This window comes from Mesoplodon mirus (genome assembly GCF_964341445.2).
Source record: "Mesoplodon mirus genome assembly, chromosome: 18".
NCBI classification, from domain to species: Eukaryota; Metazoa; Chordata; class Mammalia; order Artiodactyla; family Ziphiidae; genus Mesoplodon; species Mesoplodon mirus.
In genome coordinates this window covers 52,353,722-52,370,780 of record NC_138994.1, presented here as the reverse complement: position 1 = coordinate 52,370,780, position 17,059 = coordinate 52,353,722, and the positions used below count along the sequence as shown (strand labels likewise).

At 38.4% G+C, this 17,059-nt stretch overlaps 1 protein-coding gene across 1 annotated transcript in view; it reads left to right on the top strand.

The window, feature by feature from the left end:
- The first annotated feature begins 557 nt into the window (after positions 1-557).
- The window catches only part of CPD (carboxypeptidase D), a 61,340-nt gene continuing 44,838 nt past the window's right edge, over positions 558-17,059 (top strand). The window contains exons 1-2 of the mRNA XM_082604913.1: positions 558-1,404; positions 7,185-7,432. Coding sequence (XP_082461039.1) covers positions 569-1,404; positions 7,185-7,432 — 1,084 coding nt within the window. The 5' untranslated portion in view covers positions 558-568. The remainder of the gene's footprint in view (positions 1,405-7,184; positions 7,433-17,059) is intronic.

Here is a 17,059-nt window from a genome sequence, read left to right as displayed (position 1 = left end):
CCTTCTTTCAACATAGAGACTAAAAACTGAAATGAGGTAGTGAGCCCTCTGCCACTCCAAGTGTCCCAGTCTCTTCAACCGCTGCCGGGGCGCTGGGCGACAGACTCCGATGGAAGGGGTGCAAGGTGCAAAGGGCTGAGGCGTCTTTTGGCTCTTCCCAGGTAGATTCTTTAGAACCTTTGGATTTTTTCGAGTCCTTTGATTCTTTTGAACCTTTTGATTCTTTCAACTCTGGTTTCTAAGCGTTAAAGCGCCGCTAGGAAAAGCTGCAACAAAGATGGGAAGGAAGCTAGTGAGAGTACTCAGAGAAAAAGGGGTGAGAATTTAAGGGGTAAGCCAGAAAGAAGAAACTGAGGGAGTATAGGAGAAGCGGAGCAAACGCAGAAGGGAAACGGGGAGGAGGGAAAGAGAGCGACAGGAACCTAGACCGATGAAGAGCGTGACCAAACTCTTCCCCGAGAGGAGGAAGGCACGCCCAGAGGGAATCGGCTGCTTTAAGGACAGCCCCGCCCCTCGGCGTGACGCCGCAGCAGGACCGCCCGCGAATGGCTGCGGCCTGGAGGGCGGGATGGGGTTGCTGGGAGCGGAGGGGATCCGGCTGGCCAAGGCCTCCTGGAGCGCGGAGCCGAGGGAACGAGGTCCGGGTTTGCAGCGCTGCTGGAAGATGGCGAGAGGCTGGGACGCGCGGCTGCTCTGGCGGCCAGGGCGCGTCCCGCTGCTGCTGTGTCTGCTGTTGCTGCTGCTGCTGCGGAGCCCGGCCCGGGCAGCGCACATCAAGAAGGCGGAGGCGACGACGACGACGACGAGCGCGGGCGCCGAGGCGGTCAAGGGCCAGTTCGACCGCTACTACCACGAAGAGGAGCTGGGCTTGGCGCTGAGGGAGGCGGCGGCCGCGGGGCCCCCGGGCCTGGCCCGCCTCTTCAGCATCGGCAGCTCGGTGGAGGGCCGGCCGCTGTGGGTGCTGCGCCTCACGGCCGGCCTGGGGCCGCCGCCTTCTGACGGCGATACGGGGCCCGACGCGGCGGGGCCGCTCCTGCCCGGCCGGCCGCAGGTGAAGCTGGTGGGCAACATGCACGGCGACGAGACCGTCTCGCGCCAGGTGCTCGTCTACCTGGCCCGCGAGCTGGCGGCTGGCTACCGCCGCGGGGACCTGCGCGTGGTCCGCCTGCTCAACACCACTGATGTGTACGTGCTGCCCAGCCTCAACCCCGACGGCTTCGAGCGCGCCCGCGAGGGCGACTGCGGCTTCAGCGACAGCGGCCCTCCGGGGGCCAGCGGCCGCGACAACAGCCGTGGCCGCGACCTCAACCGCAGCTTCCCGGACCAGTTCAGCACCGGTGAGCCCCCGTCCCTGGACGACGTGCCCGAGGTGCGCGCCCTGATCGAGTGGATCCGCAGGAACAAGTGAGTGTCGTCCTCCCTCCACCGCCGCCGCCTCCCCCACGCACCCTCCCCATCCAAGTGAGCCTCCAGAGCAGAGGCTGGGTCCGGCACTCAGTAAGCGCTCAAACGGTGCTCTCAGGCCTAAGGGACGGGGGTAGTGAGGGCGGAGAGCGACACCCCGTAACAGGGACAGGGCCCAGGCCGCTTAGCCTCCTGTCCGGCTAATTGTCTGAGAAGCGCTGCCTAGAGGCTGTCATTTGTTCCAAGGATGCAGAGAGCGCTGTTTGGCTGGAGGGGAGACTCTTCTAGCATTCTGGCCCCTGTTCTCACAGGATCGTAGAATATGAGCGACGGAAGAGACATTAAGGATGACCTAGGTCAGCTCACTTATTTTATACATAAACTGACAAGATTGCGATTATTTTATTACTACAGGCACTGTGCTAAGCCCTTTCCGTGGACTGCATGATCTCAGTTTATGCTGGCCACAACCTGATGAGACAGACAGCATTAACATCCCTGTTCTGTAGCTGGGACTTCAACTCACGCATTTAGTCAGTGCTCTTAACAGGCATGGAGGGCACTAGAAATGACAGATAGAAATGACAGATGACACTCCTGGGGTCTTCTTCTTGGTTATTTAACAGAAACTGGTTCTCTTCCCATCTTTACCTCTGACTCAGCTACGGAGCCTATAGATATGGCTGGCTGGAGAACTTGTACAGATCTGGAACCTTCATCTGTAAGCAGCTTCGTTTTAGACCCTGAAGGGTTTCTGCTGCCACTTGTGCACATTATTAGTGGGCCAGGGCCAAATGGCTAATTGTCACAATTAATAGACACCTTAAGTGTCAGTAACTGCTCTGTGAGATTTAAAAACTTAAAGGAAGCACGAGGACCTGAAGAAATTGGTGTATAACAAGAAAATATTATAAATATATATATGGTGTGTTTATGTACCCAGTTAAACCTTACAGGAATTGTTCCTACTGGCAAAACGTGTGTGGGCTGCAATAATATGGGTCATCTCTGTGGAGAAGGTAGAACTTGAACTGAGTCTTGAGAGATGGGTAGGATTTTCAGCAAAAAGGTGGAGGAGCAGAATAAAGGAAGAAGGAACTTATTCCAGATGGAATAATATCTGAAGTGACCATGCACCTCTTCCTTTTGTCAAGCATCGGCTTTGCCAGCATATCCCCATTTTTGTGTCTTCATAAGGCTTGTGAAGCAATTAATCTTTCCATCCTGATTAGAAGATATCTGAGTGATAGAGATACAAGCAATAATGAACAAAGAAGTTTCCCTGTAGGACTTGGAATCATCTCTTCTACAAGGTTCAGCACGTATAGCAGACCTTGAAAATTCATGGCCATTGTGACAATTCTAGATTCTTTTTATCTCCTACCTTTCACTTTACTCCTTCTGAGATCCCTTGTAGGTATTAATTTCACGTGCTTTCTGGGAAAAGATAGTGGTGTCGGGACTTCCCTGGTGGCGCAGTGGTTAAGAATCTGCCTGCAAATGCAGGGGACACGGGTTGGAGCCCTGGTCCGGGAAGATCCCACATGTCGCAAAGCAACTAAGCCCGCAAGCCACGACTGCTGAGCCTGCGTGCCACAACTTCTGAAGCACACGCGCCTAGAGCCCGGGCTCCGCAACAAGAGAAGCCGCCGCAATGAGAAGCCCGCACACTGCAATGAAGAGTAGCCCCAGCTCGCCGCAACTAGAGAAAGCCCAAGTGTAACAATGAAGACCCAACACAGCCATAAATAAATAAATACATTTAAATAAAATAAAAAATAAAAAAATTAAGATAATGGTGTCAGGGCCTCTGAACATTTACATAAGAAGTGTGACTTTAACATACAGCTTATTGTCAGAAGCTGTGAAGGCCAGGGCCTTTCTGAAATGATATATCAAATTCACTGTTTGCATTGCTTAAAGGACACGTTTAAGAAGCCCCATCATGACCTTTGCAGGGATGTAAATTCTGTGAGTAGATTTTTCTATTCAGTATTACTTCTGCTGTGACCAGAAATAAAAATGAGCTTTGTCTTGGTGCAAGTCACCTTGAGACTATACTGAAAGCTTTAAATTTTAAATCTAGGACCAAAAATGTGCTCTTTGGATAACTCTTTCATATCACCAGTATTTAATGATTAAAGTTATGGTCTGGGCTGGCTAGTTCAATGATAGGAGCTTGTGAAGATTTTAAAAGCTCATCTGTGTCAGTTGGTATTACAAAGAAAGTGGCTCTATTTTGTGGCTATGGACTACCCTAATCATATCCGCCCTCTTTTCAAATGTAACTCTAATCAGAAGGGAAAGTAGGTGAGTATATAGGGTGAAAAGTACATCCTTCCATCCTCAATCATAAATAACTCAAGATGCATATTATTTAATGATTAATCAGTAACAAGGGACACTGATATGTGAATAAAGTAAAAAAACAAGTACATACACGATTTGAGATTGATTCCTAAATATATAGAGTCAGCTTTATGGATAGGAAATTCTAAAACCACAGACATCCGTCTCGACAGGGAAATTACCTTTTTCAATGTATTTCGTGAAATAAATCATTTGAATAATTTCTTGATATCCTAATCACCCAGCTGTATTAGAAATAGATTTTTGTTGTTGTTTTGGATACATAACAATTTAAGACTCATTTCCTCCTGCTTAGGAAAGTGGAGTTTATTTTCTTTGTTTCACTTTATACTTCATCCAATCTGTGATTTTGTACTATTGATAGTTGACTCATCTGCTCAAGAAAATATACAAGATTTTAACTCCATCATTAAAATAAAGATTTTATAGTTTACTTCACTCTCATATTTTTGCCACAGTTCTTTAATTAAATATACCTGCTTAGACTTTAATAGGAGATTAGCATATAAATGATTTTTTGGGTATGTTTGTGAAAAGAATGATCATATTGTTGGGGTAGGTGTATAGCTACAATTTCCTGAAACCTTTAGAATTTAGTTTATCAGCCATCAAGTTTTCTTAATTTTTTAAAGTTATTTACAGGGTTATCTGGGGACCATAATAAAGTTAACTTGGAGATTGACTTTTTAATATCTACAGACTCTTCTTTATAATTTTTATGATATATTTACCAGCTACTTCAAATCTTACGCAAGGAATGATATATGATATTGAAGTCAAGTGTGAGAAATACTTAAGAGAATTGATTTGATTGGAAACCATAAAATACCCTTCAAATAAAATTAGATCGATATACAAAGTTGGTTTGACAAAGACTAAAAGAAATAACTTTACAACCACTATAATAGATATCACTTTCTTTTGAAATCGCCCTTACCAGAGTGGCATTGGTGCTTTTAAAACTATGTGAGTATAGTAAGGAAAATCTAATAATTTAATTTTATCACTCAAGTAGATTGCAAATATTTCATTGTTCTAAAAGTATTTAGTTAGGCCTTTTTTTTTTTTTTTTTTTGCGGTATGCGGGCCTCTCATTGTTGTGGCCTCTCCCGTTGCGAAGCACAGGCTCCGGACGCGCAGGCTCAGCAGCCATGGCTCACGGGCCCAGCCGCTCCGCGGCATGTGGGATCTTCCCAGACCAGGGCACGAGCCCGTGTCCCCTGCATCGGCAGGCGGACTCTCAACCACTGCACCACCAGGGAAGCCTGGTTAGGCCATTTTAACAGTATTTCTGAGAAGTGTTAGAAGAAATGTCAAACAAAGTGAAAAACAGCATTTAATAGAGAATCTTGGAATTTAAAATTTTAATTGAACACGTATAAAGTAACATGTTTCACTTATTTAGAATATTCAGTTACCTTTTTTTTTTTTCCCCACTAGACTGTGAATGCCATGAGGGCATTTTTGTATTTGTTTCTTCACTAATACATACCTTAGTGCCTAGAACATTTGGCTTATAGTTGACACTCAAGAAAATTTGTTGCTCAGTTGATTGTCTGAGCTGGGCCAGCCTTCTTGTAACTTTCCCCAAGTCAGTGTGGGGTGGTGGGGAAGTACTTAAATTATTTTAGGCATAGAAACCAAAAAGTAAATTGTTAATAACTTGCTATGGAGGAGGGATGGGTAAATTGGAGTTAGAATAGATGCTTAGTTTTTGTTTCTGTTACATTGTAGCATTGCAACTGGTGAGTAGAATGATAGTCTGTAAGGCAGTGATTCCCTAAGCAGGATGCTAGTTGTCTCCAAAGGAATGAACATTTGTTGAGCAGGGGCTATAAAGCAGTCACTGTGCTGGAAGATAATTGTACATGTATTATCGTATTTAATTCTTGTAACAACCCTGGGAGGTAGGTAGCATTAATCCCCATTTTACAGATGAGAGAGAAACTGGGGTTCAATGGATTCAGAGGCAGCAACTTCTCCTGATCATGTTACTGGTGAGTGACATGTCTGCAAAACCAAATGTTCTTACCCATATTTGCCTGGTTTTAAAGCCTGTGCTATTGCCGCTATACCAAATGGCATTCCCCTCTGGTATCTAGAACTGTGCTAATTTTAGTTATATAAAACTAGTCTTCTTTCATAGTCTATTCTGGTGTTTAATCCCTGTCTTTATCAGCTAAATTCTGTCTTCTGATGCATAGATTCTGTGTTACAAGTAATTTTCATTGTTTGACCTCCTCTGGGAAGTACTGATCATACTTAACCTTTCAAATTAAACATATCATAGACTTAATTTTCTTTCAAACATATAGAAAGAAATGTTATAAATCAACCCCCTTTAGAATTACTGTAGGTCAGTTTATTTCAGCCACAAAAAGGCAGAAGCAAAAAATCTAATTTTGAGTGCAAGGAGAAAAGTGTTTAATCTCCACTCATAGTAATGGTTTGAACTGTTACCTGAGTGAAAAATGTATAAATAGGACTTTGGCGTGTTTTTGCCTTTACCTTTTACCATAAAAGGCATTCTTCAGTATTTCTATGTCTATAAATTTGACCAAATTGTAAATGGGTTCGCTTAAAAGTATCAATAAAAATGCAAAAAGTTTAAAATGTTTCTTTTATAGAAACAGCCTTGTCTCCATGTCAGTTTATTTTTTAATGGTCCAACCAGGAACCTTGCACCTAGAAAGAGAGCTGCTTTTACAGTGATGCAATGTGCTGTATTGTTTTTATCTGAAAGCAGCTCAGGTCTTTCCCCACCCCTGAATTTTCTCAACTATGGCTTCTCTCCTGAAAATGTGAATTTAGTGTACTGTGAAAATGGAATGAGGCAAAGCACATCCTGTTTTAAATTAGACTCCCTATCTTAAAAATTCTCTCTGGACAGTAATATAAAAAGCATGAAACTTATTAACCTAACTCGTATATTCAACAAATATTTATTTATGCCAGCCATGCTTTCTATGAAATTAACACAATATGAAGTACAAGAATTAGATTGAACTCTATGAAATTGTCATTTTTGTAGGTCAAAACATGGTTGAATAGTGGCAAGTTCATATTGTTCAACTTAATACATGATTTTACAGTCCCCTGAATAAGACATCTCCTGAAACATTAATTTACACTGTGTTATTCAGCTATTTTTTTCAGTGATGGGGAAATTATTTAAAGTTATTTGAAGTTAACTTGGACTGTAAAAACTGTTTGAAATTTATTGAGTTAATAATACTTTCTTTCCATTTTCTTTTTTTTTATTGTTGTTAGTCTGTTTTAACAGCTGATAGAGTTGTCTTCTAGGTGTCAAGAAGAATATCTAAGTTCATTTATGAAAGATGTAGAATTTTAAAATACATGTTTTCTGTGCCCTTTAAAAAGTGATATGTGATTTGGTTATGTTTTCAAAGGTTTGTGCTTTCTGGAAATCTGCATGGTGGCTCGGTGGTAGCAAGCTATCCTTTTGATGATTCTCCAGAACATAAGGCTACTGGAATCTATAGCAAAACCTCAGATGATGAAGTATTTAAATACTTGGCAAAAGCCTATGCTTCAAACCACCCCATAATGAAAACTGGTGCCCCTCATTGTCCTGGAGATGAAGATGAGACTTTCAAAGATGGGATCACAAATGGTGCGCATTGGTATGATGTGGAAGGTATGTAAAGCCCTGAATATGCTATATTTCCCCGTGTTCATTTAGCATTCCTAAGTATACTGTGGTAGAAAGAGGAAATTTTGAGGAATTCTGATTTTTTTTTTTGGCCGTGCTGCACAGCATGTGGGATCTTAGTTCCCTGACCAGGGATCAAACCTGTGCCCCCTGCATTGGAAACGCAGAGTCTTAACCACTGGACCACTGGGGAAGTCTGAATTCTGATTTTCTTAATCTTTTTTTTTTAATTTTGAAAATTTCAAGCCCACAGTAAAATTGAAAGAAAACTACATGAATACCTGTATATCCTTCATTTAAATTCACCGTTATCTTACCCCAAATGTTCCCCCTCCTAACCCCCTCACGTGTATGCACATGTGCGCGCGCGCGCGCACACACACACACTCTCTCTCTCTCTCTCTCTCTCTCTCTCTTTTGCCAAATGATCCAAAAGTAGGTTGCAGATTTTATGACACTTCACCTGTAAATACCTCCCAAGTATGTATTTCCTAAGTACAAGGACATTCTCTTGCATAACCCATGTACCATTATTGTAACTGAGAAATAAACAGTAATTCAGTACTATCATCACACATGCTGTTCATAACTCAAAATTCCTCTATCATCCCCCAAATATCTTTTATAGCTCCTTTTCTTCCAGATCAGATGCAGTCAAGGTTCCAGCATTGCATTTGGCTCTTGTGTTTTTTTAGTTTCCCCCATCTAGAACAGTCATATCAGCAGTCTCTTTTCTTAATGATGGTGAAACTTCTGAAGTGTCCAGGCCAGTTGTCCTACAGAACGTCCCATATTCTAGATTTGCTGCTTTGTTCCTGATAAGATTATCAGGTCAAAATTTCCAGCAAGATCATTATATCAATCACATTGGGAGGCACATAAAGTGAGGCTGCAAGTGGCCAAGTTGGACAGCTTGGTTAATGTGATGACCACCACTTCTCTCCATTTTACATAAAGGCACGTTTTCCCTTTGTATTTTAATATGTGGGATGATTGTAGAATGCTGTTTTTTAAAAACTGTGGTTGAAAAATACATATATATCATAAAATTTGACATTTTAACCATTTAAAATGTAGAATTAAGTGGTATTAATTATATTCACAATGTTGTACGTCTGTATCACTACCATCTACTTACAAAACTTTGAAAATACCAGACAGAAACTTCATAACCATTAAGCAAAAACTCCCTATTCCCCACTCATTTCCCACCGCCCCCCCACCAGCCACTGGTAACTTCTAATCTCCTTTTTATCTCTGTGAATTTGCCTATTCTAGATATTTCATATAACTAGAGTTAATATATTTGTCCTTCTACATCTGGCTCATTTCACTTAGCGTAACGTTTTCAGGGTTCATCCATTTAGCAGCATGTATCAGAACTTCATTTCTTTTTATGGCTGAGAAGTATTCCATTGTATGTATATACTACATTTCATTTATCCAGTCATCCGTTGTTTCCACCTTTTGGCTACTATGAATAATGCTGCTATGAATGTTGGTGTACAAGTATCTACTTGAGTCCTCGTTTTCAAATCTTTTCAAATACTCAGGAGTGGAATTGCTGGGTCATATGGTAATTCTGTATTTAGCTTTTTACACAGTGGCTGTACTACTTTACGTATCCACCAGCAATTTCTCGTGGAATGCTATGTTTATGTTAAAGTAAGCTTGAATTGTTTACCTTTTCTTTTAAATGTTATAAAAACAGCTATTGTTCTTTTTAAACTTTTGGTATCCTTTGAATAATGACTTTTTCATTTTTATGCCCAGGCTTAGACAATTTAATTAAGAGTAATCAGAAGGAACAAGTCAATCTGTGGAAAAGTCATCAGTATAAACTTTTTTCTCTTCTTAGAATCTGCCCACGGTGAATGCCTTAGGTTTCCCCTTACCTTTTTATTGGCAGTTAATCACATTATAAAGTATGTTACGACGTTTCTCTTGATGTGCCTTCATATAAATATTTGAATAACTCTAACTTTTTATGTCAAGCCAAGTGTACACAAATTAGGTGCTAAGTTTGAGGACTTGATACTTTCTAGAGTCTTCTTATTTGCATATAGTTTCTACCAGTGTTTCTTATATATAACTAGTGATTTGAACTATTTAGAAAGGACTTTGAAATATTTAGAAGCCAAACTTTCTGCCCGGAACAATTAGAGGTGGTTTGAAAACCATTAAAAAATTTTAAAGATAAGGGACGTATTTTAATGTTTAATCTCATTTCAATCTTTAGCAAATATATTTCTATTTTTTCTTTCTTTCTTTTTTTCTTTTTTTTTTTCGTGGGATCTTAGTTCCCCAACCAGGGATTGAACTTACGCCGTCCGCAGTGAAAGCACAGAGTTTTAGCCACTGGATCACCAGGGAATTCCCTTTAGCAAGTATATTTAATAAAACCTGATTTCATGAACTAGTGGTTTTGTGATGTAATCAAGTTGCTTCATTATTTGAGATACTATTTAAAATAATGGACTAAAAAATAATTAAATTTTCATTTTTGGAGAAAGTTGTAAAAGGTTAGAAAGTAGTTTCTAATTGACAAATAATTAAGGAAGGTAAATATATGTTATACTATTTAAAAAGTGAGTGTGCTTCCTTCACAGTAAGATTATTTAGTTAAACCAGGCAATGGGTTTTTCTGAGTCTTCAGGCATCTAAAGGAGCTAAATTTTGCTGCTGCCATTATTATTGTTTTTATGAGCATCTACTTCTCTCCTGTTTTAGCTGGATGGTCAGACATATTTTATTTCTACAATAGGTAGCTTATATCTCTTACTGCCTTAGCAATATTGAGCAGTTTTGGTAGTTTCTTTTGTGTGTGTGTTTTAATAGCTTTATCAAGGTATAATGGACATACAATAAACTGGACACATTTAAAGTGTACAATTTCATAAGTTTCAACAAATATGTGCACCCATGAAACATAAGTATTAAGTTTCAGTAGTTTCAACTGGGTAAATTCATTGTTTGTCTTATACTGGACTGCGATAAGATGTTGTGAAACCTTGTGACTAGGCATATATTCAGACCCGGATGTCCTGGAGTAACTTGGCTGGCATTTATGTGATGTATTTAGAAATTCTAACTCAAAGAAGTATAGACTTTCAGAGCTGAAAATGAATATATTGATCTAGTCCAACCCTTTTGCTTTATAGGAAATTAAGGCCTTAGAGAAGAAATAACTGGTGTGGAATCATTTATTAACCTAGCAAATATTTACTGAGCACCTGCCACATCCCATACACTATATTAAGTGATGGGGTACAGTGTGAGCAAAACAGAAACAATTCCTGCTCTTGGGAATCAGATAGTGTATTAGTAGTGGGGGATGTGAGGTAATTTGGCCCCCACCACCTTCACCTTCATTGCCAGGGTTGATTCAGCATATCTAGCTGCCTACGTGGGTGGCCTTGCTTCTCTCAACATGTCTCTCAAACCTCAGGATCCATCTAGGGAATGACTGTCCTAATAAGGCCTGTGAACAGTCGTGCTCCTCTGCTAAAGCCTGTTATTGTGAGAGCCTAAGCTGAACTTATTCACGGGGCAGGCCTTCTTCTATTTTTTTTTTTTAACCACAATGTGCTGATTTGTATGCCTTTTGTTTACCATTCTTTATTATTTTCTTCATGGTTTTGAAGACATTATAAAAATCATCTGATGGTTTAATATGTTTATTCCAAAGCAAACCTAATGAAACTGAATTATAGTTTCAGTCAACTTTTAAGAATTGCCCTCTTTCAACTTACAGAAATTTTTAAAAGGGCAAGTAACCACCTAGAAAGAGAAGAGATCTATGAAATGTGACCAGATAACATATCTGTAACTAATTCAGGTTTTTTGGTGCGACTTTAAACTCCTTTGATCGTGTGGGCAGCCATTCTCTGCATAAAGTGGAGGTCATACTGAGTAGCACTAACGTGCTCTTAAATACTGAGGTATATTTGTCTTTAAGTAGATTGCTGACAGAAAGGAAAGAGGCTGGGGAAAATAATTACCAAACTGTTTTGAACAGCATAAACGTTTAGATTTGGTCCAAAAATGGACTGAAAAGCTTATTCTTGTGCAGCATTTTCTGTGTCATTAAATAGGGCATTATGTCATAATTCTTAGGACACCAGGAAATTGGAATCTATATAAAATAAAAAAGAATCAAATGGATGGTATAGAACTGACGAAATATAAGACAAATCCATAAATACAGTAGGAGATTTTAAACATGCCTTTCTCAGTAATCGTTAGATCATGAAGACAAAAATATCAGTAAGGACACAGAGGATTTAAATAACATAAACCAATCTGACCTAATGAACATGTACAAAATACTGTCCTCATATCTAATTTTCCTGCAGAGTCTGTTTGCTAATCCAAAGTGTATATGATAAGTGATTTACCATTGGTCACGCTTAAGGTAGATGTGTCCAGTTCTATTAGTGCTTGTGTTAATTTTTGTTTTAAAAATTACGTATTAAAAGCAAACTAGCAAACACACTTAAAGCATTCTTATATCTTTGCTTGTTTCACATTTTAATTGGAGCAAGTCTAAACTTTTCACAGTCTGACTCAAGCCTACATTTCTAGTCTTCTCTCCTTTTCACCTACCACTGAATGCCTTGTCCTTCCTGCAAAATGTGAACCTTCACATACTGGGCTATTCTCTGTCTGGAATGCTTTTCTCCAGTTCAGCTGTAACCTTCTCTGAAAACCTCCCCTGTAGTAACTGTCACTCTTACCTTCCTAGAACATTTTGTTTAACATCAGTGTAATGCTTATCTACTTATGTTGTTACTTTTTTGTGTCTCCTGCTAGAGTGTGAATTCCTTGATAAGGACAGTGTGGTGCTATGCATTTTGTAGTTATCTTTATACAAAATGTATTGGCAGGGAAAGGGTCCTACAGGAAGTGAGACTAGGGAGGTTTTTACGGTTATTTGGAGTAAGGTCTTTTTTTGGAGATATGGGCTTTATCTAGAGGGATGCCATGGGAATGAAAAGGGAGTATGAGATATATAAGAAATTGTGCAAGAAGAGTTGCAGAATTGACCTTCAGTTAGATAGTAGAACAGAGAGTCAAGGCAAAGGAAGACTTAATTAAAGATATAACTTGGAGATTTTGAGCCTGGATAAGTAAGAATGATAATGGAAATGGGAAAAAAAACTAATTAGAAAGGGTGTGTTTGTGTTTTCTCTTTAGATGTGAGAGGAGTGAAAATTGGAGGTGAGGTGGTACTGGATGTACTAGTTATAAATACTTGATGTACAGTTCGAGATACGCTCTGGAGCTTGGGAAAGAGGTCAAGATTATAAAGAGATTTAGGCATTATGAGATATGTGGAAAGCATATGGCAGTGTGCCTGATTTTGAAAATTGAATTGATATTGTTTCCTAGCATCATTTAATTGCTTGGAGCCAGAAATTCAACTAGGGGAAAAAAAAAAAAATATATATATATATATATGAACAGATGGGTGCTTTTTCATCTCCAAAAGTGAATGTACTTCTGGCATTTTGTACTGGGATGTTTTCTTTAAGGAATATCAACAGTTTAGATATTCTCAGCCTGTTCATATTTTAAGAATACTATTGATAATCAAATGTGCATTAATAAAGGGCTTTTGGTTTTATCTGATCTTGTACATTAAGGAGCTACTTGGATCTTTCTTCCTTTCTCTCTTTCTCTCTTTTATCTGAGTGCCACCTCATTTAAAAGGAAAGCAAAAACTTAAAATGATAATCAAACAGAATTTCTTCTTCTGCTTGAGTCATAAGTTTGTTTGTTTTAGTAAACTGAAGTATAGCCTCATATAAAAATCTAACCTTTAGGAGCAGTGTGCTTGTATATTTTGTAATGTAATAGTAGACTTTCTTCAAGGTTGAGAACCAAACACTGTTTTAGGATATGGCCCCTAAATCTTCAGATCCAAAGTCTAAAAATTAGATGTGCTTTTTTTTTTTTAAATACACGTGGTAGAAAATAGGAAAGTACTTAAAAACAACAACAACAACAGAGGAAAATACAGTTCGAAGACCTGCCTGAGAGAGAGTGTTGACCAAGTTAGACAAAACTGAAAACAGATGCAAGGCTGTGTAATGTAGTTGAACTTTGTAGAACCATGTCATTAGCAAATATATATTCAGTGGGAGTGGTGAAGGAAATAGATTTTCATAAGATAAGTTGTTCAGAATATGAAGACCAAGTTCAGTTAAGATTTGGTGAAAGCAAACTTGAATTTAAAGACCAGGAATATGGGAAAAATTCTTTCAAGGGCAATCTCTGTTTTTTCCATTCATTTAATGCAGATCTTCCACTTAAACATTTTTATGACCATCATACTCATTAGCTTTTAAAAATATCTCAAGGAGTACAAAATTATCATTTAATAACCCACTTATTTATAAATAAATTGTTCACAAAAGTCAAAGTTGTGAGAGCTTTGCAGTATCCCTTGAAGTAGTTGTTTTTTTTTTTATTCCACCACATTCTTTTTTTTTTAACATCTTTATTGGAGTATAATTGCTTTACAATGGTGTGTTAGTTTCTGCTGTATGACAAAGTGAATCAGCTATACGTATACATGTATCCCCATATCTCCTGCCTCTTGCATCTCCTTCCCACCCTCCCTATCCCACCCCTCTAGGTGGTCACAGAGCACCGAGGTGATCTCCCTGTTTTATGCAGCTGCTTCTCACTAGCTATCTATTTTACATTTGGTAGTGTATATGTGTCCATGCCACTCTCTCAGTTCATCCCAGCTTGAAGTAGTTTTATTAAAAAAATAACAGTAAGCTCCAAATTTAAATATAGAATAGAAATTGCCTATCTATATTCCTGCATGCTAAAATGCTTTTCCTAATGAAAAAAAACACATGGCATTTTTTTTTCTGTAAAAGGTTTATGGGGTTCTTGTGTCATACAGTTTGATATTTTATAGTTGGCCTACTGAGGCAAGTTAAAAAAAAAACTTGCTATGTTCAAGTCTTAACACTGTAACATTGGTTATATTTTTTTTCCATTGACTTTCTGCATGAGGCATAAGAGTGAGTTGTTAGTGCACCATCTTTGAATGAATGGTTGAATTTATTTAAATACCCTCCACCTCCTTAAAGCTAGATCTCTCTAGTGAAAACAGTAATAGGGATTGGTTCCATGATAAAGATGAATTGAGTATCTTCAAGCATATGAAGATTAGTTGTGAGACACATGGATTGAAGGAGTTGAATGGGTATGAATAGATCCTTTGATCAGAAGATTTAGCCACCCATAACAATGAGTATTGATCACAATTTGTTGTAGTGCTGGACAGATTCCTAGTGATTACACTTTTAGTCTTATTCTTTAATATGGGTAAAGGAATGAAAACATCATAGCTTTCACAATACATTGCATTCAATATTTTCTGAGTATAGAAAAATTAGATTGGTAGGTAGGCTTAAAAACAAAATGTATACCTTTCGTCTTTCTTTGCCAGTTTCCCTTGGGAGTAGAGGAAATAGTCTAAATCAGTGGTTTTCAAGCTGGGTATGTATGGGGAGGAGGAAGAGACCAGTTAGTTTGGATAACTTTAAGGAAAGAAATTTCCAGATCTTCCATGCCTGAGAAAGATACTGGCTGCTGAGATTCAATCTCATATCCTCTTCTTCCACTTGACGGAAGATAGGCCTATTTTTTTCTATCCATCTGAATCACACTATGATATGTTAACTCAGAGTTTTACAAAGTGCACCAAAAACAAAAGAGACAATTTGGTGATTACTTTAATGGTATCATAAAAGCATCACTGAAACATCTCATGAAAAGATATATTGTCAGTAATTATTACCTGTTAGGTTTATTATTTATTGAAATTGATAATAAAACTATGCCTTTATCGATAAATTGTATACCAGTAGTTATTGTCATATTCAATCTATAAAGATTTTTTTTGATGTGGACCATTTTTAAAGTCTGTATTGAATTTGTTACAGTATTGATTCTGTTTTATGTTTTGGTTTTTTGTCCTCGGGGCATGTGAGATCTTAGTTAGCTCCCCGACCAGGTATTGAACCCATACCCCCTGCATTGGAAGGTGAAGTCTTAACCACTGGACTGCCAGGGAAGTCCCAATAATTCAATCTAGAAGACAAAAATTTAATAGGGCATTAATGTCATTGGAAATTAAGAGAAATTTAAATATGCATACATACATATTATTATAGATTGAAGTATTATAGGATGATCAATGAAGGACTTTCAAGCATAAAAGTATATCCCATTTGAAGCAGCAGCATAGCATAGGGAGATCGGCTTGGTGCTTTGCAATGACCTAGAGGGGTGGGATAGGGAGGATGGGAGGGAGGCTCAAGAGGGAGGGGATATGGGGACACGTGTATTCATATGGCTGATACGCATTGTTGTGCTACAGAAACTAACACAGTATTGCAAAGCAATTATACTCCAATAAAGATCTATTAAAAAAAAAGTATGTCCCATTTGAATAACAATCTGTGGAGCAAGTGGAATGGAAATAAAAGTTCAAGTTTCTTTTACAAAAGAAAGCTATAAAATTCCTCCTGTTGAAGAAGAATGTTCATGCAAGTTTTAAAAGATGATTCTAGTAATCAAATCTCTGTAGTATTTTTATTTATTTGAATCCACCTAAAATAACAATGTAAAGGCTTTATTTAAAAAATAAAAATTTACATTGTGCAAGAAATTACATTGTTACTATTTAAATTTAAAATCAAAACTTTTAGGTACCAACTTTAAAATGTGTGAAATGTTGCTAATTTTTCAAGATTATTTTCCTATGAATAAAAAAGTTCGAAGGTCATTGGTTTAGATAGCCCAGTAAGAGACTAATGGATTTTAGAGGCTTGATTATTTATGATTGTTAATGAGTAATGTTATTGCTTTGAGGTATGCCTATGGTGAATGTTTCATTCCCAAAATTAAAATTTTCTTTGACTGGATAATGTTCTGAAATCAGACATTTTATCCTTTAGTCTATGTTGAGCCACATAACATATCAGCTTAAAAAATAAACAAATGTATTAACTGAATCTGGTAGTAGCTGCAGCTGTCAGAAATGTCAGGCCTATCTGCAGATCAGTGTTCTCTGTGACAGTGAACTCTAGCTTTAGCTTTGCATAAGTAGGTTTTCTGTTAAGAAAAAAATCAAGACAACGGATCTGGACCAGCTACTTAGCTAAGATTACTTATTATACAGTCTTTGACATTTAGTATTGGAAAAATAATGTCAAGTTTAATACAGATGGCAAATAATGCCTATTTGTGGCATCTTGAAAAAAAATCTTAAATTATTCATAACTCAGTTAATATCCCCATTTGTTTCCAGTTTTTTAGATGATTTTTAAAAGTAATTTTTAAACTAAAACTTGAAGTTGGTGAATAAAGACTTTTTTGATATTCTGAAGTTAGGATAGCTTTATCATTTTTGTCTTGCAAACTAAAAGTTAGTTTGCTACTCTTCTGACATTGATTGACTCCTACGATTTCAAAAGAGGTAGATTAAGGTGTATATCATGGCTCACTAATTGCCTTCTGGGACTGGCTCATTATTATAGACTCAGAGGAAATGTGCTTTATTTTTATGAGATTTCATTGAGAGAA